This window comes from Chiloscyllium plagiosum, chromosome 25 (assembly GCF_004010195.1).
Source record: "Chiloscyllium plagiosum isolate BGI_BamShark_2017 chromosome 25, ASM401019v2, whole genome shotgun sequence".
NCBI classification, from domain to species: domain Eukaryota; kingdom Metazoa; phylum Chordata; class Chondrichthyes; order Orectolobiformes; family Hemiscylliidae; genus Chiloscyllium; species Chiloscyllium plagiosum.
This window is the reverse complement of record NC_057734.1, coordinates 25,489,245-25,508,155: the sequence shown is the minus strand read 5'-3', so window position 1 is coordinate 25,508,155 and position 18,911 is coordinate 25,489,245. Positions and strand designations below refer to the sequence as shown.

Genomic DNA, 18,911 nt, shown 5'->3' with positions numbered 1-18,911 from the left:
TCCTTACCTGCAATCTTCTTCCTGACCTCTCCGCGCCCACCCCCACTCCAGCCTATCACCCTCACCTTAACCTCCTTCCACCTATCACATTTCCAATTCCCCTCCCCCAAGTCCCTCCTCCCTACCTTTTATCTTAGCCTGCTTGGCACAATTTCCTCATTCCTGAAGAAGGGCTCATGCCCGAAACATCGAGTCTCCTGCTCCTTGGATGCTGCCTGATCTGCTGCGCTTTTCCAGCAACACATTTTCAACCCATGCTGGGTGACAAGGGAAAGAGAAACAAATTGCTAATACTGCTGCGCTTTTCCAGCAACACATTTTCAACCCATGCTGGGTGACAAGGGAAAGAGAAACAACATTGCTAATAAAAGAAAAAACAGTAAAGTGCAAAAACGGTAAACAGCGTAATCGAGGGTGAGGGACAAATGAGTCACAGTACAAAGAAAAGTTTAGATGATTTAAAAAAAAGCAAAAAAAAGGCAAGCCTTAAGGCTTTGTGTCTGAATGCACATAGCATTTGGAATAAGATAGGTGGACTGATGACACAATTCAAGGTAAATGGATATGATCTCATAGCCAGTACAGAGACATGGTGACAAGGAAATTGGAACTAGGAACTTAATATTCAAGATAATTTAGCCTTTCAGAAAGGCAGGAGGGAAGGAAAAAATGGTGGTGTAGCACGACTAATACAGAAGAAATGAAGACAGTTGTGAGAGATGATCTAGGCTCAGATAATGTAGAGTTCAATTGAGTTAAATAACAGGAAGCAAACAAAGACACAGGTAGGAATAGTGTACAGACCCCCAAATAGTAGACACACTCTAAGACACACATCAACAAATAATTAGTATGTAAAAATAATATAGAATGAATTATTGGTAACCTTAATCTCCTTATTGGTTGGGTTGGTCAATTTGGAAAGGACAGCTAAGACAACAAATTCATAGTGCATTAAGAATAGTTTCCTACTACAATATGTCATGGAACCAACAGGAACAGGCTGTCTTGAATCTGGCAATGGGTAATGAGGCAGGTTCAATAAATAACCTCAGAGTGAAAGATCCCCTAGGAAGTAGTGATCATAACATGGTAGAATTTTATTGCTCACCTTCGAGTGTGAGAAAGCTTTTTTTAAAATTCAGGGATGAGGACGTCACTGGGTGGTGAGCATTTATTACCCATCCCTAATTGTGGCTGTTTAGAGTCAACCATCTTGCTGTGGATCTGGAGTCACGTGTACGCCAGACCAGGTAAAGGTGGTAGTTTCCATCCCTAAAGAACATGAGTGAACCCAATGGATTTTCCTGACAATTGGCAATGGATTCATGGTCATCGTAAGACTCTTAATTCCAGGTGTTTATTGAATTCAAATTCAACATTTGCCATGGCAAAATGTAAACCTATCATTACCTGGATCTCTGGTTAAACAGTCCAGCGATAATACCACTTTGTCATTGCCTTCCCCACCTTCACCTGGGTTGGAACAACTGTTTAACTTAAATAAAAAAAAACTACAATGAAATTAGGACAGAGTTAGCAATGATAGTAAGCAAGCAGTAGCTAACCAAGGAAGTTAAGGAGACTATTAAGTTGAAAGTAAAAGCATATAAGTCAGTGATAAATTCAGAATCCAGCAAAGGAAGACTAAAAAATAATGGAAAGAAAATAAACCATGAGACCAAACTAGTGAGGAATATAGAAAGTGACAGTAAGAGCTTTTTTAAATATATAAAAAGGAAGAGAGGTCAATGAACACAGGTGCTTTACATAATGAATCTAGAGAGATATGTATGGGGAACAAGGAAATGGCAGAGGAGTTAACAGATGTTTTGCATCAATCTTAATTGTGTCAGATACTTTGAACATTCCATTAATACTAATGAATACTGGGAAGAATTAAGTACTATTCCCGTCAAGAGAGAAATAGTATTAGACAAACTAATGGGGCTAAAGGCAAATAAATCCTTTGGCCCTGATGGCTTGCATTCTAGGATCTCAAAAGAAGTAGCTACAAAGAGAGTGGATGAATTGGTTGTAATTTTCCAAAAGTCTTGTACTCTGGAAAAGTACTGGCCTATTGGAAAACTGTCAGTGTGACGCACCTGTTCAAAAACTAAGGCGGACAAAAAGCAGGTAATTATAGATCGATTCACCTAAAATCTATTATTGGAAAATTGTTGGAATCAATTATTAAGGAAGTAATAGCAGCACATTTTTGAAAACCATAATCTAACCAAGAGAATCAGCACAGGTCCATGAAAGGGAAATCCCGTCTTACTAAAGTTTTTGAGGCAGTCTTAACCAGAGTGGATAGTGGGGAACTAGTAGATGTGTTATATTGGGACTTCCAGAGGGCGTTTGCCAAGGTACCTTAGAGAAAGTTAGTATCGTAGAACTCCTACAGTGTGGAAAGAGGCCATTTGGCCCATCACATCTGGCCTAACTCTCTGAAGAGCATCCCACCCAGACCCAGCCTCCCACTGTATCACATAACTCTACATTTACCATGGCTAATCTGCCTAGCCTATACTTCCCTGAATACTATGGGCAATTTCAGTATGGCCAGACCACCTAATCTGCACATCTTTGGACTATGGGAGTAAATTGGAGCACCCAGAAGAAACCCATACAGACACGTGGAGAACATGCGAACGCCACACAGAAACATCTGAAGCTGGAATTGAACCCAGGTCCCTGGTCTTGTGAGGTAGCAGTTCTAACCACTGAGCCATTGTGCCTCTCTAAGTTGTCAAAAGAGCCCATGATGTTGGAGGTAATATATTAGCATGAATAGAGAATTGGGCAGGAAATAACGAGTGAGGATAAGTCATTATTTTTCAGGTTGGCAACCTGTAACCAATGGGGTTCCATAAGCATCAGTGCTGGGCAAGACTGTTTCCAATGTACATTAACGACTTAGAGGAAGGAAGTGAATGTACTGCAGACAACACAAAAATAGGTGAAAAGACAAATTGTGAGAGGAATTTAAACTGTTTACAGGGAGATATTGATAGATTAAGTAGGCAAAAAATTGGCAAATGGAGTATAATGTGGGGAAATGTGAAGTTCATTTTTGAAGGGAGAACAAACAAACAGCATTATTTAAATAGAGAAGAACTGCAGAAAGTTCCAACACAAAGGCACTTGGTACTTTTGTGCACAAAATACAAGAAACTGAGAAACTAGCACACAGGTGCAGCAGGTAATCAGGAAGGCTAATGGAATATTGGCCCTTGTTTAAAATGGGTTGGAGTACAAGAATAGGGAAGTCATAGTGTAACTGCACAAAGTGCTGGTGAGACCACATCTGAATTACTGTGACAAGCTTTAGTACCTTTCTAAAAAGGCATCATTTAATTGGAGACAGTTCAGAGAAGGCTTACGAGGATGGTCCCTGGTATGGAGGGATTGTCTTAGAAGCAAAGGCTAAATAAGTTGGGACTCTACTCAGTGCTGTTTCGATGAATGAAAGATGATGATATTGAACCATACAGTATTCTTAAAGGGCTTGACAGGATAAATACTGAGAAGATGTTTCCCCTCATGGGAGAATCTCGGACCAGAGGGCATAGTCTCAGAATAAAGGGGGACACCAATTTTAAAGACTTAAATGAGGAATTTCATAGAGGGCTTGGAAATCAGTAGTTGGAAATCCTTACCACAGGGAGGTGTAGGGGTGAAGTCGTTTGGTATATTTAAAGCTGAGATAGTTTTGCACAAAGCAGGGGAATCAAGGGTTATGCAGAAAACATGTAGGCAAGTGGATGTGAGGAGTGTCGATCAGCCATAGTCCTGCTGAATGGCAGTGCAGGCTCGAAGGATCAAACAAGTTACTCCAATTCATATTGTCTTATGGTCAATGTAAACCCCTATTTAAGAAGGGAGGGAAGCAGACAACAGGAAATTACAGGGCAGTTAGTCTGACCTCAGTCGTTGGCAGAATCAGAGAATCTCTACAGTGTGGAAATAGGCCAATTGGCCCAACAAGTCCACACCAACCCTCTGAAGAGTATCCCACCTTGACCGATTCCCCTACCCTATTACCCTACATTTACCCCTGACTAATGCACCTAACCAACACATCCCTGAACACTGTGAACAATTTAGCATGGCCAATTCACCTGGCCTGCACATCTCTGGATTGTGGGAACAAACAGGAGCATCCGGAGGAAACCCATGAAGACATGGGGAGAACATGCAAACTCCACACGTCACCTGAGGCTGGAATCAAACCCGGGTACCTGGCACTGTGAGGCTGCAGTGCTAACCACTGAGCCATCGTGCCAACCAGATTTTAGTGTCCATAATTATTAAGGATGAAATTGCAAAGTACTCGAGAGTGCATGGTAGAGTAGGGCTGAGCCTGTTAGGTTCGTTTCCCGAGGTTTCACACACCATCTGCAATTCGCACACACCGACTTCTGCAAACAGTTAAAGTTTATTAAAGCTTGTACAAGCGAGGTGGCCCCTTTGGTCCTCTTCACAGGCGTGTGAAATCGAGTCAAAGTGAGGCCCTGAACAAAGAAAACCCATCCCCTTTGTACAGGTCAATTCCTAATGCTCACAGATACTCTGGCCACTTCCCCGCCCCCCCCAATCAAATGTTACCCCAGGTACATAGGTAGGATGAGATCATCCTCGGAGATAATGCAAACGTAAATGTTAGTGGGTTTTGAGAAGATTTGTAGCTTAGGTTGTGGTTCCCGATGTAGGTTTGCTCGCTGAGCTGGTAGGTTCATTTTTAGACGTTTCGTCACCATACAAGGCAACATCTTCAGTGACCCTCTGGAAGAAGCACTGCTGATAATTTCTGCTTTCTATTTATATGTTTGGGTTTCTTTGGGTTGGTGATGTCGTTTCCTGTGGTGATGTAATTTCCTGTTCTTTTTCTCAGCAGATGGTAAATGGGGTCCAAGTCAATCTGTTTGTTGATAGAGTTCCAGTTGGAATGCCATGCTTCTGGGAATTCTTGTGCATGTCTCTTTGGTTTGTCCTAGGATGGATGTGTTGTCCTTGTCAAAGTGGTATCCTTCCTTATCTGTATGGAAGGATACTAGTGAGAAACGGTCATGTCGTTTTGTGGCGTGTTTTCTGCCTGTTTGTCCAATGTAGCAGCTTTCACGATATTTTGTAAATTACATTAGTTTTGCTTGTTGTCTGTATAGGACCTTTGAAGTTCATTAGCTGCTGTTTTAGTATGTTGGTGAGTTTGTGGGCTACCATGATGCCAAGGAGTCTGAGTAGTCTGGCAGTCACTTCCGAGATGTCTTTGATGTAGGGGAGAGTGGCTAGGGTTTCTGATCGCGTTTTGTCTGCTTGTTTGGGTTTGTTGCTGAGAAATCGATACCCATTCTTTTGAATACGCTCTGCCCTTCGTAGTTCCTGCTGCAGTTTGTGGTGGCTCGTTGAAATAATGTTCTGATGCAGCTTCGCTTGTGGATGTTGACTGGTATTATTGATGGTCTAGAAGGTTTCCTCTAATTTGTTTCGTTTAGTGACGACAAAGGTGTCATCCACGTAGCAGACCCAAAGTTTGGGTTGGATAGTTGGTAGAACTGTTTGTTCGAGTATCTGCATTACCGTCTCTGCTAAGAACCCTGATATCGGAGATCCCATGGGTGTTCTGTTGGTTTGTCTGTAGGTTTTATTGTTGAAGGTGCAGTGGATGGTAAGGCATAGGTCCACTAGCCTGATGATACTGTCCTTGCTGATGAAGTTAGTGGTGTTTGGTACATGTGTCTTTGGATCTTCTAATACCCTTAGTGGCATAAAATTCACTAAAGAGGAGGAAAACAACAACAAACTGCCATTCCTCAATTTCACAGTTGAGCGAACAGCCAATGGGGAATTTCAAACCAGCGTCTACAGGAAAACAACACATACGGACCAAATATTGAACTACAGGAGCAACCATCCCAACATCCACAAATGAAGCTGCATCAGAACATTATTTCAACGAGCCACCACAAACTGCAGCACAGAGGAACTACGAAGGGCAGAAGAAAAATCACCTATACAGTGTATTCAAAAAGAATGGGTATCCAATTAACATACAGTCTGCTGATTTCTCAGCAACAAACCCAAACAAGCAGACAAAATGCGATCAGAAACCCTAGCCACTCTCCCCTACATCAAAGACAATTCTGAAATGACTGCCAGACTAATCAGGTCCCTTTGCATCATGGTGGCCCACAAACCCACCAACACACTAAAATAGCAGCTAATGGACAAATAGGCAGAAAACTAGCCACCAGGATACATGAACATCAACTCGCTACAAAACGCCATGACCGTTTCTCACTAGTAACCTTACATACAGATAAGGAAGGACATCACTTCGACAGGGACAACATATCCATTCTAGGACAAGCCAAACAAAGACACACACGAGAATTCCTAGAAGCATGGCATTCCAACTGGAACTCTATCAACAAACAGATTGACTTGGACCCCATTTACCACCCGCTGAGAAAAAGAACAGGAATTGACATCACCACTGGAAATGACATCACCAACCCAAAGAAATCTAAACATATAAATAGAAAGCAGGAATTATCAACAGTGCTTCGTCTGGAGGCTCACTGAAGTGTTACCTAGTATGGTGACGAAACATTCCAGCAAACCTACATCCAAACCTAAATGTCCTAATCCTGGGGAATTGTTAAGCAGACCATTTCCTGACTCACTGATTCCCTAATACAATGTAGGGGTGATACGTCCTAGCTTAACGGGATGGCTATGAAAGCATTTCTGAATGGAAGAGATTGAATCATAGATTAATTTTATAATAGTAGGGGGAGTAGTGGCAAATAACCATCTAAATGGAGTGGGAGTGATCTGCATTCCTGCATAAATGTCATCTTCACCCACTTCCAGAATGTTCAGTCGGTGCAGTTTAACCCTTTAATATTACATTGTCCAGAGAGATATTCCAATTTAAATTTTAACATTATATTCCACCCTTTTTATCATTCCATGATAACCACCTATATGACACTACCAGCTTTCATAAGACTCTGACAGCCAGTATTTAAGCAAGTTATTGATACACAACGTGCCATGATTATAACAACAAAGATTACTAGTTCATGCGGTAAATAGAGTTTCCAGGATCCTCCCACGTGGAAAGAAAAGTTAACCAGTAAAGTTCTTAAATTCACAGTCCTTAGTGACCATTTTACCCCCTTCAAGTTGAATGGAAACGAGCCAGTTATCCAAAACCTCCTTCAGTAATGTCCAATCTGAAAACAAAATTCAGTCTGTTGTCCTTGCATTCCACTCCATGGGGAAATCTGAATTCTTGGATAAGGGCAGTTAAATACTTAACAAAACTGATGAGACTTCATTCTTCAGAGATGCTTCAGATGGAGGATACCAGCACATCTGAGCGTAAAGTGCAGCATCAGGCTAGGTGAATGCAGCATTCTTTGCTGCTTCTCCCACTCTGCTGTTAAATGTAACAAAGTCAACTGGCTGTTGTGATGTTAGCTTGATCAGTGAACCATCATATCCCTTAAATGATTGAAAGAGATGATAAAGCTCACGTGGTTTAATGTCCATAGGAAGGCCACTGACAAAAAGTGTACCGCCCTCCTCTTCAGTGTTATTAGCTTCTTCACTTTTCATGCTCATGACTGGGGAGCTGATGGAATCTGTTGGATCAGGTTTTGGAGGGGCAGCAGTGGTACGAAGGCATGCTTTACCTGTGAATGGAGAAACTCTAGAGACGAAGTTAGCTGCTGCAAGTATTTTTGCATTTCCTGTCTCATTACTTCCTTGCCAAGGTGGTTATCAGTATGAAGACAGTCACACATTTAACTACACTAAATTGTGTCTGCCTATTTCAACATTCTCGGTTATCTTGAAGTCTGTTACTCTGTTCACTCTTTATAACATTATCAAGTTTTCTACAATCTATAAACTTCTAAATTGTACAGCCTAAACAATTTAATCAATTATAAATCACAATCAGTGGTCCTAAAATCAAACCGGATTAGAGTGATGCTGGAAAAGCACAGCAGGTCAGGCAGCATCCGAGGAGTAGGAAAATTGACGTTTCGGGCAAAAGTCCTTCAAAACATCGATTTTCCTGTACCTCGGATGTTGCCTGACATGCTGTGCTTTTCCAGCACCCCTCCAATCTAGACTCTGGTTTCCAGCATCTGCAGTCCTCACTTTTGCCTAAAATCAAACCATTCAGGTTATTCAAAAATTATTTTCCTTTAACAAATTAATACTTGTCTAATGTGGAAGCTGTCAGGAAAAATATTTCCAAAATGTTACCTGTGCTCGAGCCACTGAAGAGGCAGTTTCAGTTCAAATTTAAATCTCAAATATTCATGGGAAACAAATGCAGAATATATTAAAATGAAATGTTCTCCAAATGAAACCTCCCAAATAAAACAGTCTGAATTACAGTGGGAACTTTGGTCGACTTCAACATTCTTTGAATGTGCAAAATGAAGGGGGCCAATGAAATCTTAACAATAATTGACAGAACTGAAACAGCTCAGCTTCAAGTTCTAATGTCTCTAAAATCTTAATAAAACATCAAACTTAAAATGCACTTCAGCTCAGCTTCAAATTCTAATGCTCTCTAAAATCTTAACAAAACATCAAATTTAAAATGCACTCTTTTTAAATTAGATTAGATTACTTACAGTGTGGAAACAGGCCCTTCGGCCCAACAAGTCTACACCGACCCGCCGAGCGCAACCCACCCAGACCCAATCCCCTACATTTACCGCTTCACCTAACACTACGGGCAATTTAGCATGGCCAGTTCACCTAACCTGCACATTTTTGGATTGTGGGAGGAAACCGGAGCACCCGGAGGAAACCTATGCAGACACGAGGAGAATGTACAAATTCCACACAGGGAGTCGCCTGAGGCGGGAAAATGAACCTGGGTCTCTGGCGCTGTGAGGCAGCAGTGCTAACCACTGTGCCACTGTGCCGCCCATTTTGTGAACACTCTGCATTAAAAACACAGCAGCAAAGATATTATAATACATTACTCGTATCTGGCTAAAACATGACCACTGACATAATTGTTTTTGATTTGAAACAGGCATTGTAGCATTTTAAACAAATCAGGGGCTCAATGTCCTCAATCAATTTGTTTTAAGGTTACAAGTTCGATCATTTTAAAAAGGACATAATGTACAATTTCAGTGTAAAAACAAAATCTGCCCTATTACGTAATCCACAAAACACATTGAATTAGGATCCTAAGTCAAATGAGGCAAAAAAGTCACTTAAAAGGATTTGTTTTAACTAGTATTTTAACAAACCAAAATATTTAAATATCAAAACTCTCAGCATGGCACAATTTACATTGAACCTTTCCTCTCGACCAAAGTATTAGTACAACCTTAATTTCAGAGTTTCTTATGTTCTTTTTGAAGAATCTCTGGTCAGAATTCTTCTCATTTTAATATGGGGGAAAACTGTGCACATTTGAGACTCCCCCCCCCCCCGTTCACCCGGGCTTGATCCATGAAATGGAAAATGAGGAGTCAAAAATGTGGAGGAGGTGGCCCCAAAAGGTCCACACAGAGTCGGACAAGAATAAATCAAGTTCACAGACTCCCAATCAACCACCACAGCACAGAAAACCCCCCCACAAACATTGGTCCAAGATTCCCAAAGCTCTGTGATCCCCACAGTGCCTGGCACGCCTACACAAAAAGAATCACTAAATATCCTTACCTCAGTGGAAACCAGACCGACTACCGCTACCCCATCACTGGACGAGGCCATGAGGGAAAAAAAGACCAGCCATATCCTCCTGACGAAATCACACCCACAAAAAGAGTAAGCCCTCGCAGTGGACCACATGACGCTGCAGTCCATGCCACTCCCCTCCCCCAGAACCAAGACTTGCCGCGCCGAGTTCACAGCCCAGAAACAGACTCCCACAACAGAAACCCAGACTAACCTTCCCTGGCAGTCAATGCACTTCACTGTTGGGATCCGAGTGGACCGGCTCCACTTTCTCCCCCTTTTCTCGGTGATGCCATGTTGTCCTAAAATTACTTCCAAGGGGAGATGTGGGTCACAAAATTGATACCTTTAATAAGTACCAAGTTCTAACACTTTTTTTTTTAAATGCTCCTTTTTCCCTTGAGGACTTGAACCCCTTTTTTACTTTACTTCTCACGCGGACTTGAACCCCTTTTCTTACTCTATGTGCCTGAGGACTCTAACTCCAATCACAATCCACTTTGCAAAGCAACGAGGTGTGCAAGTTACCTCAAAGATTCCGTCACCACCGAGTCCCAGGAGACAAGGGGTTAACTGAGTGTTAAGTTTAGAGAGAGAGACAGAGAGACAGAGAGAGAGAGAGAGAGAGAGATAGATATCAAAGTGATGCTTACCTTGTGGGCCCACCTGTCTCACGTAGCCAACACACAGTCCACCTGGAAGCTCCATGTATGTTGGATTCTGACTGCTGCCATCATGTGTTAGTTCTTTTCCCAGGATTTCACGCACTAGATGCAATTCGCACACACCAACCTCTACAAACAGTTAAAGTTTATTAAAGCTTGTACAAGCTAGGTGACCCCCTTTGACCCTCTTCGCAGGCTTGTGAAATCAAGTCAAAGTGAGACCCTGAACAAAGAAAACACAACCCCTTTTATACAGGTCAGTTTGCAATGCTCACAGGATACCCTGGCCTACACCCCTTATTTAATCACTTATTACCCCAGATACAATGGTAGGATGAGATTATCTTTGGAGATAATGCAAATATAAATGTCCTAATCCTGGGGAATCATTATGCAGACAATTTCCTGACTCCATGATTCCCTAGGACAATGTAGGTGTGATGTGTTCTAGCTTCAGGGGATGACTCTGAAAGCACTTCTGAATGGAAGAGATAGTTTAAATTGATAATAGTAGGGGGAGTAATAGCAAATGACTGTCTAAATGGGGTGGGAGTCGTCCGCATTCCTGCATGAATGTCGTCTCCACCCACCTCCAGAATGTTCAGTCAGTGCAGTTTAACCTTTTAATATTACATTAATGTCCAGAGAGATATTCCAATGTAATCTTTTAATATTATAAGCCAGCATGGCTTTTTCGAGGAACGTCATGCCGAACAAATTTTTTAGAATTCTCTGAGGTGGTAACAAGCTAGTTAGACAAAGGAGGGCCAGTAATGTGATCAGTTTGGATTTCCAGAAGGTCTTTGACAAGGTGGCACACAAGAAGCTGCTAAATAAGATAAAAACCCATGGTGTTAGCAGAAAGCTGCTGGTATGGATAGAGATTGGCTGACTGACTAAAGGCAGAAAGTGGGGTTAAAGGTGTCTTTTTCAGGGTGGCACTGGGTGACTTGTGGAGTTTCACAGAGGTCACTGTTGGGACCACAACTATTCACTTTATACATTAAAATCTGGCTGAGTGAACTGAGGGGATTGTTGCTAATTTTGCAGATGATACAAAGATAGGTGGAGGGGTAGATCTTGTTGAGGAAGTGAGGAAATTGCAGAAGAACTTGGACAGGCTAGAAGAATGGCCAAATTAGTGGCAGTGGAATACAACATGGGAAAGTGAATTTGTGCACTTTGGTAGGAAGAATACAGGTGTGGAGTATTCTCAAAATTGGGAAAGGTTTTAGAAATCTGAAGCACAAAGGGACTTAGGAGTCTCCGTTCAGGGTTCTGTCAAGGTTAACATGCAGTTGGTAGTTAGGAAAGCAAATGTGATGTTAGCATTCATTTCAAGAGGACTAGAATACAAGAGCAGATATGTGCTGCTGAGGCTGTATAATGTCAGACCACATTGTGAACAGTTTTGGACCCCATATCTGAGGAACAATGACCTGGCCAGGGAGAGGCTCCAGATGTGGTTTACAAGAATGATCCCAGGGATGAAGAGCTTGTTGAATGAGGAGCAGCTGAGGACTCTGTGTCTGTAGTCAATGGAGTTTAGAAGGATGTGAGGTATCTTGTTGAAATTTATAGCATACTGAGAGGCCTGAATAGAGTAGATGCGGAGAAGATGTTTCCATGAGTTGGAAAGACTAGAACCTAAGGGCACAGCCTCAGAAGAAGGGGTCACCCTTTAGAACTGAGTTAAGAAGGAATTTCTTTAGCCAGAGGGTGGTAAATCTGTGGAACCCATTTCTGCAGAAAGCTGTTGAGGCTCCATCATTGAGTGTATTTGGACAGAGATAGATAAGTTCTTGATTAGCAAGGGGATCAAGAGTTACAGGGAGAAGGCAGGAGAATAGGGTTGAGAAACCTATCAGCCATGATTGAATGATGGAGCAGACTCAATGGACTGAATGGCCTAATTCTGCTTCTGTATCTTATGGTCTTACTGTCTTTAATAGTTGTAGCGGGAAGAGCATTAAGCAAGAAAAAAATCAGAGATTACAACAAACGCAGCAGCAAAATCTTGGAAAGTTAGTTTGCAGCGTGATGGGATTAAACAAATGGGAGTACTAAACAAATGTCACCTTATGTAAGGTTGATGTATCCTCTCCATTTATTTTTTAGCTGCATAGCCTAGATTTAGAGATATAGATTTGCTCAGTATCTGCATCTTCCTCTCAACCTTGTCGGTTGAATTCAGAGCAAAGTTGGGAGCCTCTGTGGATGAGGCTCACTCTTGTGCAGAGGTTGCCAGAAAGCAAGTACCAGGATTCTGTCGGACTCCACTCCAATATCTTTGATGCTAATATGCTCGAAGCTAATTGCAGAGAGGAAATTAAGACACATATTTCTTTTGTCCAAAGTTTATTGATTTTCTCAATCTTGCCCCTCTCGTTCCACATCAAATGTTACTAGGTGCTCCCTTTATGTATGTGCTCAGATAATTAATAGCTACCATCTAGCTACCATTTCTTACTTCTTAATCTTAAATAAACACATGAACAAACCTAACAATTTGATTTACCAGGTGTTAACATTTGACTGTCCAAAAAGAAGACTGTGTGTACTATTTGACACATCAGTGGGACCCAGGTGATGGTTACCAGGGCATGACCACATGTTGGTTGACCTGTATAATGCATCATTGGGGGCAGAGTTCCACTGAGATCCCTTGAGGTTTTGTCTAGGGTGTAAAGTTACAGTGCGTTGCCATGAGGAGGTATTAATAACAGGATCTTTGTAATGCAGAGCCTATATATTGGCAGAAGGAGAGATTTTTTTTTATTCAGTTGCTTCTTTACAGTAAGCAGCAATGAATTATGCAACTACATTACACACATGATATTCTGTGGCAAAAAACCACTAAGACACATCTTGCTTCCATTTATGGTGAATATGGTTGCATTGTGGAGACATGACTGCTTTTGAAATGAATAGGTCACCTTGACACAGTGCATATGTATTTATCTTCAATTAATTAAATACAAATCATCTGTTTGTAAAGGATGGGTGATTTGTCTGCCAAATTATTACCCAGGCAATGAAGATGATAATCTACCAAAAGGATCTGAATGGATTCTCATTTTCTAACCTGGAAGATCGGTGTCGGTTGAACACACAACTCAGTCCCATACCCCCACTGCCTCTTGAGCTTGAACAGAGGAACAAGATCAGGCAATTTAGCACCTCGAGCCTTTTTCACCAATGAGATTATGGCTGATGTGAACTCTTACTGCATATACCATTTACCACATAATATAAACAATATGCAGATGTTTGTCAGTAAAATGATCAAACATCCCCAATGTGATAGTTATCCAAAATTTATTTCTGATAACGCTTTGAAGTGGTCAAGAGAATTGGTGGAGTGATTGAGATGGTAATGCTAGTGCCTTATGATCCTATGCTCATTGTTAATTGATAAAATTCACAAGGGGTTTGAGATCAAATTGTTGCAGATTGGTGGTTAGTGAAGGACTGAATGTTAGATGAAAACCAAAGTTGAGGAAGAAAAGTCATTTCTGGTACTACAGTGCCTGTATTTCATTACCTGAGACTGGATCATTCTCATTGAGCTGGATGAATGAAAGAATAATTTGAGAAGGATTACAAAATATAGCTTAATTATCCTCATCCAACAGTGCACTGTGAAGTTAGTTTATCCTACGTTCTTCAATTGCCAAACTTACTTCACTAACATTTCCCAACCCTGTGAAATCTACCAATGAGAAAGCCAAGATTGGAAGTATAATGCTGAGCTCATTATTTCTAATTTCTCCTCCATGTTGTATGCAGTCTTGACATGGACAAATTTTGCCATGCCTACATTTTTGCTGGTTCAAAATCCAACTACCACTGGATCATGAGGTTTGCAATGGTTCATAAAGATAATCCCTCTCCACCTAATAGTTAATTTAGGAGGGGCAATGTATATCAACCACAATTTGGATAAAAATAATGAACATCTTATTGAGTGTTGAAAAAAGGACAAGGTGGGTTATGCATCAGGAGCCTGAATGTGGAAGCTAACGTGAAGAGATTAGAGAAAAGAGTTTTGAGAAGATGGCATAGAGCTGCCAGTGACAACATGTACACTGACTTTGAAGACCATGAAGTGATTGGAGATGGGACTGTCCTTGGAGAGGAAGGATGGGCCAAGGATAGATTTTGAGAAGAGTGGTGATGGTCTCAGGAAAGACAGACACTGATGATGTCAATAATTGGCTTGCTTAATAGCGTTGATCCATTACAACAAAGTAATATTGTGATCAATTTGTTGTTCCATATTTTTAAAAATGAAGACATTCTTTGCAATTGATAATACTCAAATATGACATGTTGCACCACAAACTCACTGACTCCCACAGTTACCCCGATACATATCCTCACACCCTACTTCCCGTAAGGGCTTCATTCCATTTTTCCAGTTTCTTCACCTCCATCACATCTATTCTGATGATATCTCATTCTGCATGGGGACCTCAGAAATGTCGACCTTTTTCCTCAACTGAGGAATCCCAGCCACCATGGTTGACAGAGCCTTAGCCATGTCTTTATCCCATCTCTTCCCTTGCACAACAACAATAAGGTGCTCACATTCCACTAAATCAGCATCCACATCCAAAACAATCATTAGCTGCCATTTCTGCCACCACCAGACAAGTATTCCCATCCCCTCTCTTATCAGCATTCTGCATGGACTGTTCCCATGGGACATCCTGATCCACTCTTCCACTCCCAAAGCTTCCTTGTAACCCATGGCACCTTCCTGTGCAATTGCAGAAGGTGCAGTGTCTGCCCATTTATTTCCTCCTTCCTCAATATCCAAGGCTGCAGACACACAGTCTCACTTTCCAGGTGAAGCAGCGATTTATCTACACTTCATTCAATCTAGTCGATTGTATTCACTGCTCACAACTCGGGAGACAAAATGCAGACTGGTCCTCACTTTACAGTACACCTATATTTTGGCCATAAAAATGACCCTGAGCTTCCAGGTGCCTGCAACTTCAACACTACTGTTCCCGGGCCAATATTTCTCTCTTGGGCTTGCTGCAGTGCTCCAGTGAGGCTCAGTGCAAGCTGGAAGAACAGCATCTTGTTTTTCATTTTGGAACCTGCGGTCTCAGGACTCAATGTTGAGTTCAACAATTTTAGAACCCAAGCACATCCTTCCATGTGCTTTATCCAACTCACGCCCCAGGCTCTGTCATGACATTGGTTGCTTTCAGCACAGCTAATCCATTGTCACCTTCTCATTGTCCCCATCTCTCATTCTCTGTGTATGCTCTCTTTCTGAGCTGAAAATGTGTTGCTGGAAAAGCGCAGCAGGTCAGGCAGCATCCAGGGAACAGGAGAATCGACGTTTCGGGCATAAGCCTGAAGAAGGGCTTATGCCCGAAACGTGGATTCTCCTGTTCCCTGGATGCTGCCTGACCTGCTGCGCTTTTCCAGCAACACATTTTCAGCTCTGATCTCCAGCATCTGCAGACCTCACTTTCTCCTATGCTCTCTTTCTGTCTCTCTTTGTCTCAACCTATCCACACTTGTTTTTCCCACACCCTCTGTCATTAGCTAGCTTTTCCTAGTTACTATTAGTTCTGAACAAAGGTTGCTGGACTCAAAACATTAATTCTGCTTTCTCTTCATAGATGCTGCCAGACCTGTTTAATTTCTCCAGCAATTTCTGTTTTTGTTACAGATACTCATGTTTAATTTATAATTCTACATGCTACAAGAAATTATTGAAATTGTGACCTCCGTATAATATTTTAGACTGTATACCATTATATACATATATTTTTTATTCTTAACAACTGAACTTTCTATAAACCTCAATTGCTGCAAAGAATTAGGTACTGTTGGATATGCTCCTTTAGTTCCTCTGATATTTGGACAGGATATACATTATAAAGTAATCAAATGAAAAGCTTTTATACAATGCATCATCATACTTTGTTATAGGTTAAAGTAACTTTTAAGAAAAGAGAACCAATTATTAATGTGAAGCCTGAAGTTTAAAAACAATTGCAATTGTCCTTTTGATTTAGTCGTTTGTGTGTAGTTATGATTAATTCAGTTCATCTATTTGATACAGATAAAGGTAGATTAGCATCTGAACTTCAAAACTGTGCTCTAGACTTAGAACAATACACAAGCAATATAAAATAGACCACAAACAATGTAGATTTGCTAACTAGCAAATTTACTGCCTTAATGCTTTTCTTTTTTGTTCTAATTTTGAATTGCCTTAATCAATTTTGTGTAATTTCAGTTGGACTTCTAAAATATTTACTAATACCATTTTAATTTTATTGCTGAGACAATGAAAAATCAGTAGTTCGTTGGTGTTCCTAAAATGGAACTAAGGGAGATTTGAAGTTTCAATGGTCTGTGGAATCGCCTAAAAGTAGTTGTAAAAGATGATCACTGAGGCAATGTCACTGCATTTTCTTCGCATTGTTGTCACACCCCATTTGGATTAATTAGAATCTACTTTGTCTGTATTGGCTTAAGCTTTGAGTTATAGGAGACCCAATTCATTTCCTTAACAAGTGACATTGGTTCTGGTTTGAAATTTTATGTACATCTTTCAATGTCAATCTAGAGCAATTAAAAAAATGCACTGTCTAGAAACATGAATGTTTTGGATGCCATGAGATCTATTTACATTTTTCAGTTTTCAAACTGGGAAACTGCATCAACAATGTGTATAAAAAGTCTCTCAAATAAGCAGCTTTTACACAATGATCAATATGTATGTTTCACATTGTGTTGAAAACATTGCTTTTCACATAACATTGGAATTAAGAACAAGAGTAAGCTATTTAAGCCCTCTAGCCTGCTCTGCATTCAACTAGATCATGGCTGATCTTCTACCTGAATCCTATTTTCCTGCACTATCTCTATATCTTTTAACAGGTGTGATATTTAAAAATCTATTGATCTCTGTCTTGATAGCACTCAATGGCACCCGTCTGGGGTAGAGAATACCACTGCTTCTGAAATCTGAAGAAATTCCTCCTCATCTCATCCGACATGCCCTAATCTCTTATTCTGAGACTTTTTTCCCCCTGGTTCGAGACCCTACAGAAAGGAGAAACATCCATTTTGAATTACCTTATCAAATCTTGTCAGAATTTTGTACTCTTCCAATGAGATAAACCTCTCATTCTTCTAAACTTTAGAAAATACAGACTCAGTCTTTTTAACTTCTCCTAGTAGTAACAATCGTGCCATCCCATGGATCAGTCTGGTGAACTTGCTTTGCACTACCCAAATGGCAATTTTACCCTTCCTTTGGTAAGAAGAACAAAATTATATAAAGATGCAGTCTCACTAATGCTGTATACAATTGTGGCAAGATTTCTGTACTTTTGATCTAAATACACTTGCAATAAAGGCTAATGTACCATTGCTTTCTCAATTGCTTGCTGCACCTGCATGTTAGATTTAAGAACAAGAATACCCAGGTTCTTTTGGAGATAAATACTTATCAATTGAACACCACCTAAGAAGTATTCTGCATTTCTGTTTGTTCCTATCAAAGTGGATAATTCACATTTTTCCAGATGATATTGAAGTTCCCATGTTCTTGTCAGAAGCAAAAATAGAAATTGCTGGAAAAGCTCAGCAGGTCTGGCAGCATCTGTGGAGAGAAATCAGAGTTAATGTTTCAGGTCAAGTGACCCTTTCTCCGGACTCCATATACTTGTCCACTTCTATTGTCCACTTACTGTCCAAATCTCTTCTTAAGTTTATTCATATATAGCCATAACTCCCATTCCTACCAAAGTTTGTGCCAAAGTTTGTCTCACTGATGATAAAGTATAAATTTGATTTTACAGCTTTGTAAACAAGAATTGAAATCCTTATTGCATGAATTACTTGTGAAGAGATTGAAATAATCCTTATCTTAAACATTTGATTTATATACTGACAATTCCTCATTGCAAGTTCAAAAAATTATACTAATCAATATCTATTTTATAATAGTGAGAGTGCTGAAAATGTCCATTTTGAGCATTAAGGCAAAAAAAATTCTAAAGTATTTAAACATTTCCAGTTGCATCATCATTGATAGTTTAGTTTAACCTAAACAGGAAAGGGAACGCAGAAGTGGAAATCTAATGGAGCCATATACAATGGTGACTGGGAATATGGAAAAAGAAATGGTTTTGGGACTTACAGTGTACCAGATCCAATTAATGGAGAATATAAAAAGGTCTATTCAGGAGCATGGAAAAATGACAAAAGACATGTGAGTACAGAATTGATGTGATTTTGGTAATAGTTACTTTTTTTGAGAATACCATTGAAGTAATACCGTTTACCATTTTAGTGTATATTGTATCATTATAATTTGTTTTTAATGTTTTATTTGTCCAAGATAACTGACTACTTTTATGCAAAGTTAAAATTCCACAACACCAGGCTATAGAGCAACATATTTATTTGGAAGTACTAGCTTTCGGAGTGCAGTTCCTTCATCAGGTACCGAGTGGGGCAGGATCAAAATGATCA

At 40.4% G+C, this 18,911-nt stretch overlaps 1 protein-coding gene across 3 annotated transcripts in view; it reads left to right on the top strand.

Moving 5' to 3' along the window:
• morn3 (MORN repeat containing 3) overlaps positions 1-18,911 on the top strand; it is a 92,874-nt gene that overhangs the window by 9,020 nt on the left and 64,943 nt on the right. For all 3 annotated transcript variants that reach the window (XR_006315387.1, XM_043715743.1, XM_043715742.1), the window contains one exon: positions 18,491-18,648. Coding sequence is in view for 2 of the 3 variants with exons in the window: in XM_043715743.1 (XP_043571678.1) it covers positions 18,491-18,648 (158 nt within the window). In the remaining variant the exon portion in view is untranslated. The remainder of the gene's footprint in view (positions 1-18,490; positions 18,649-18,911) is intronic.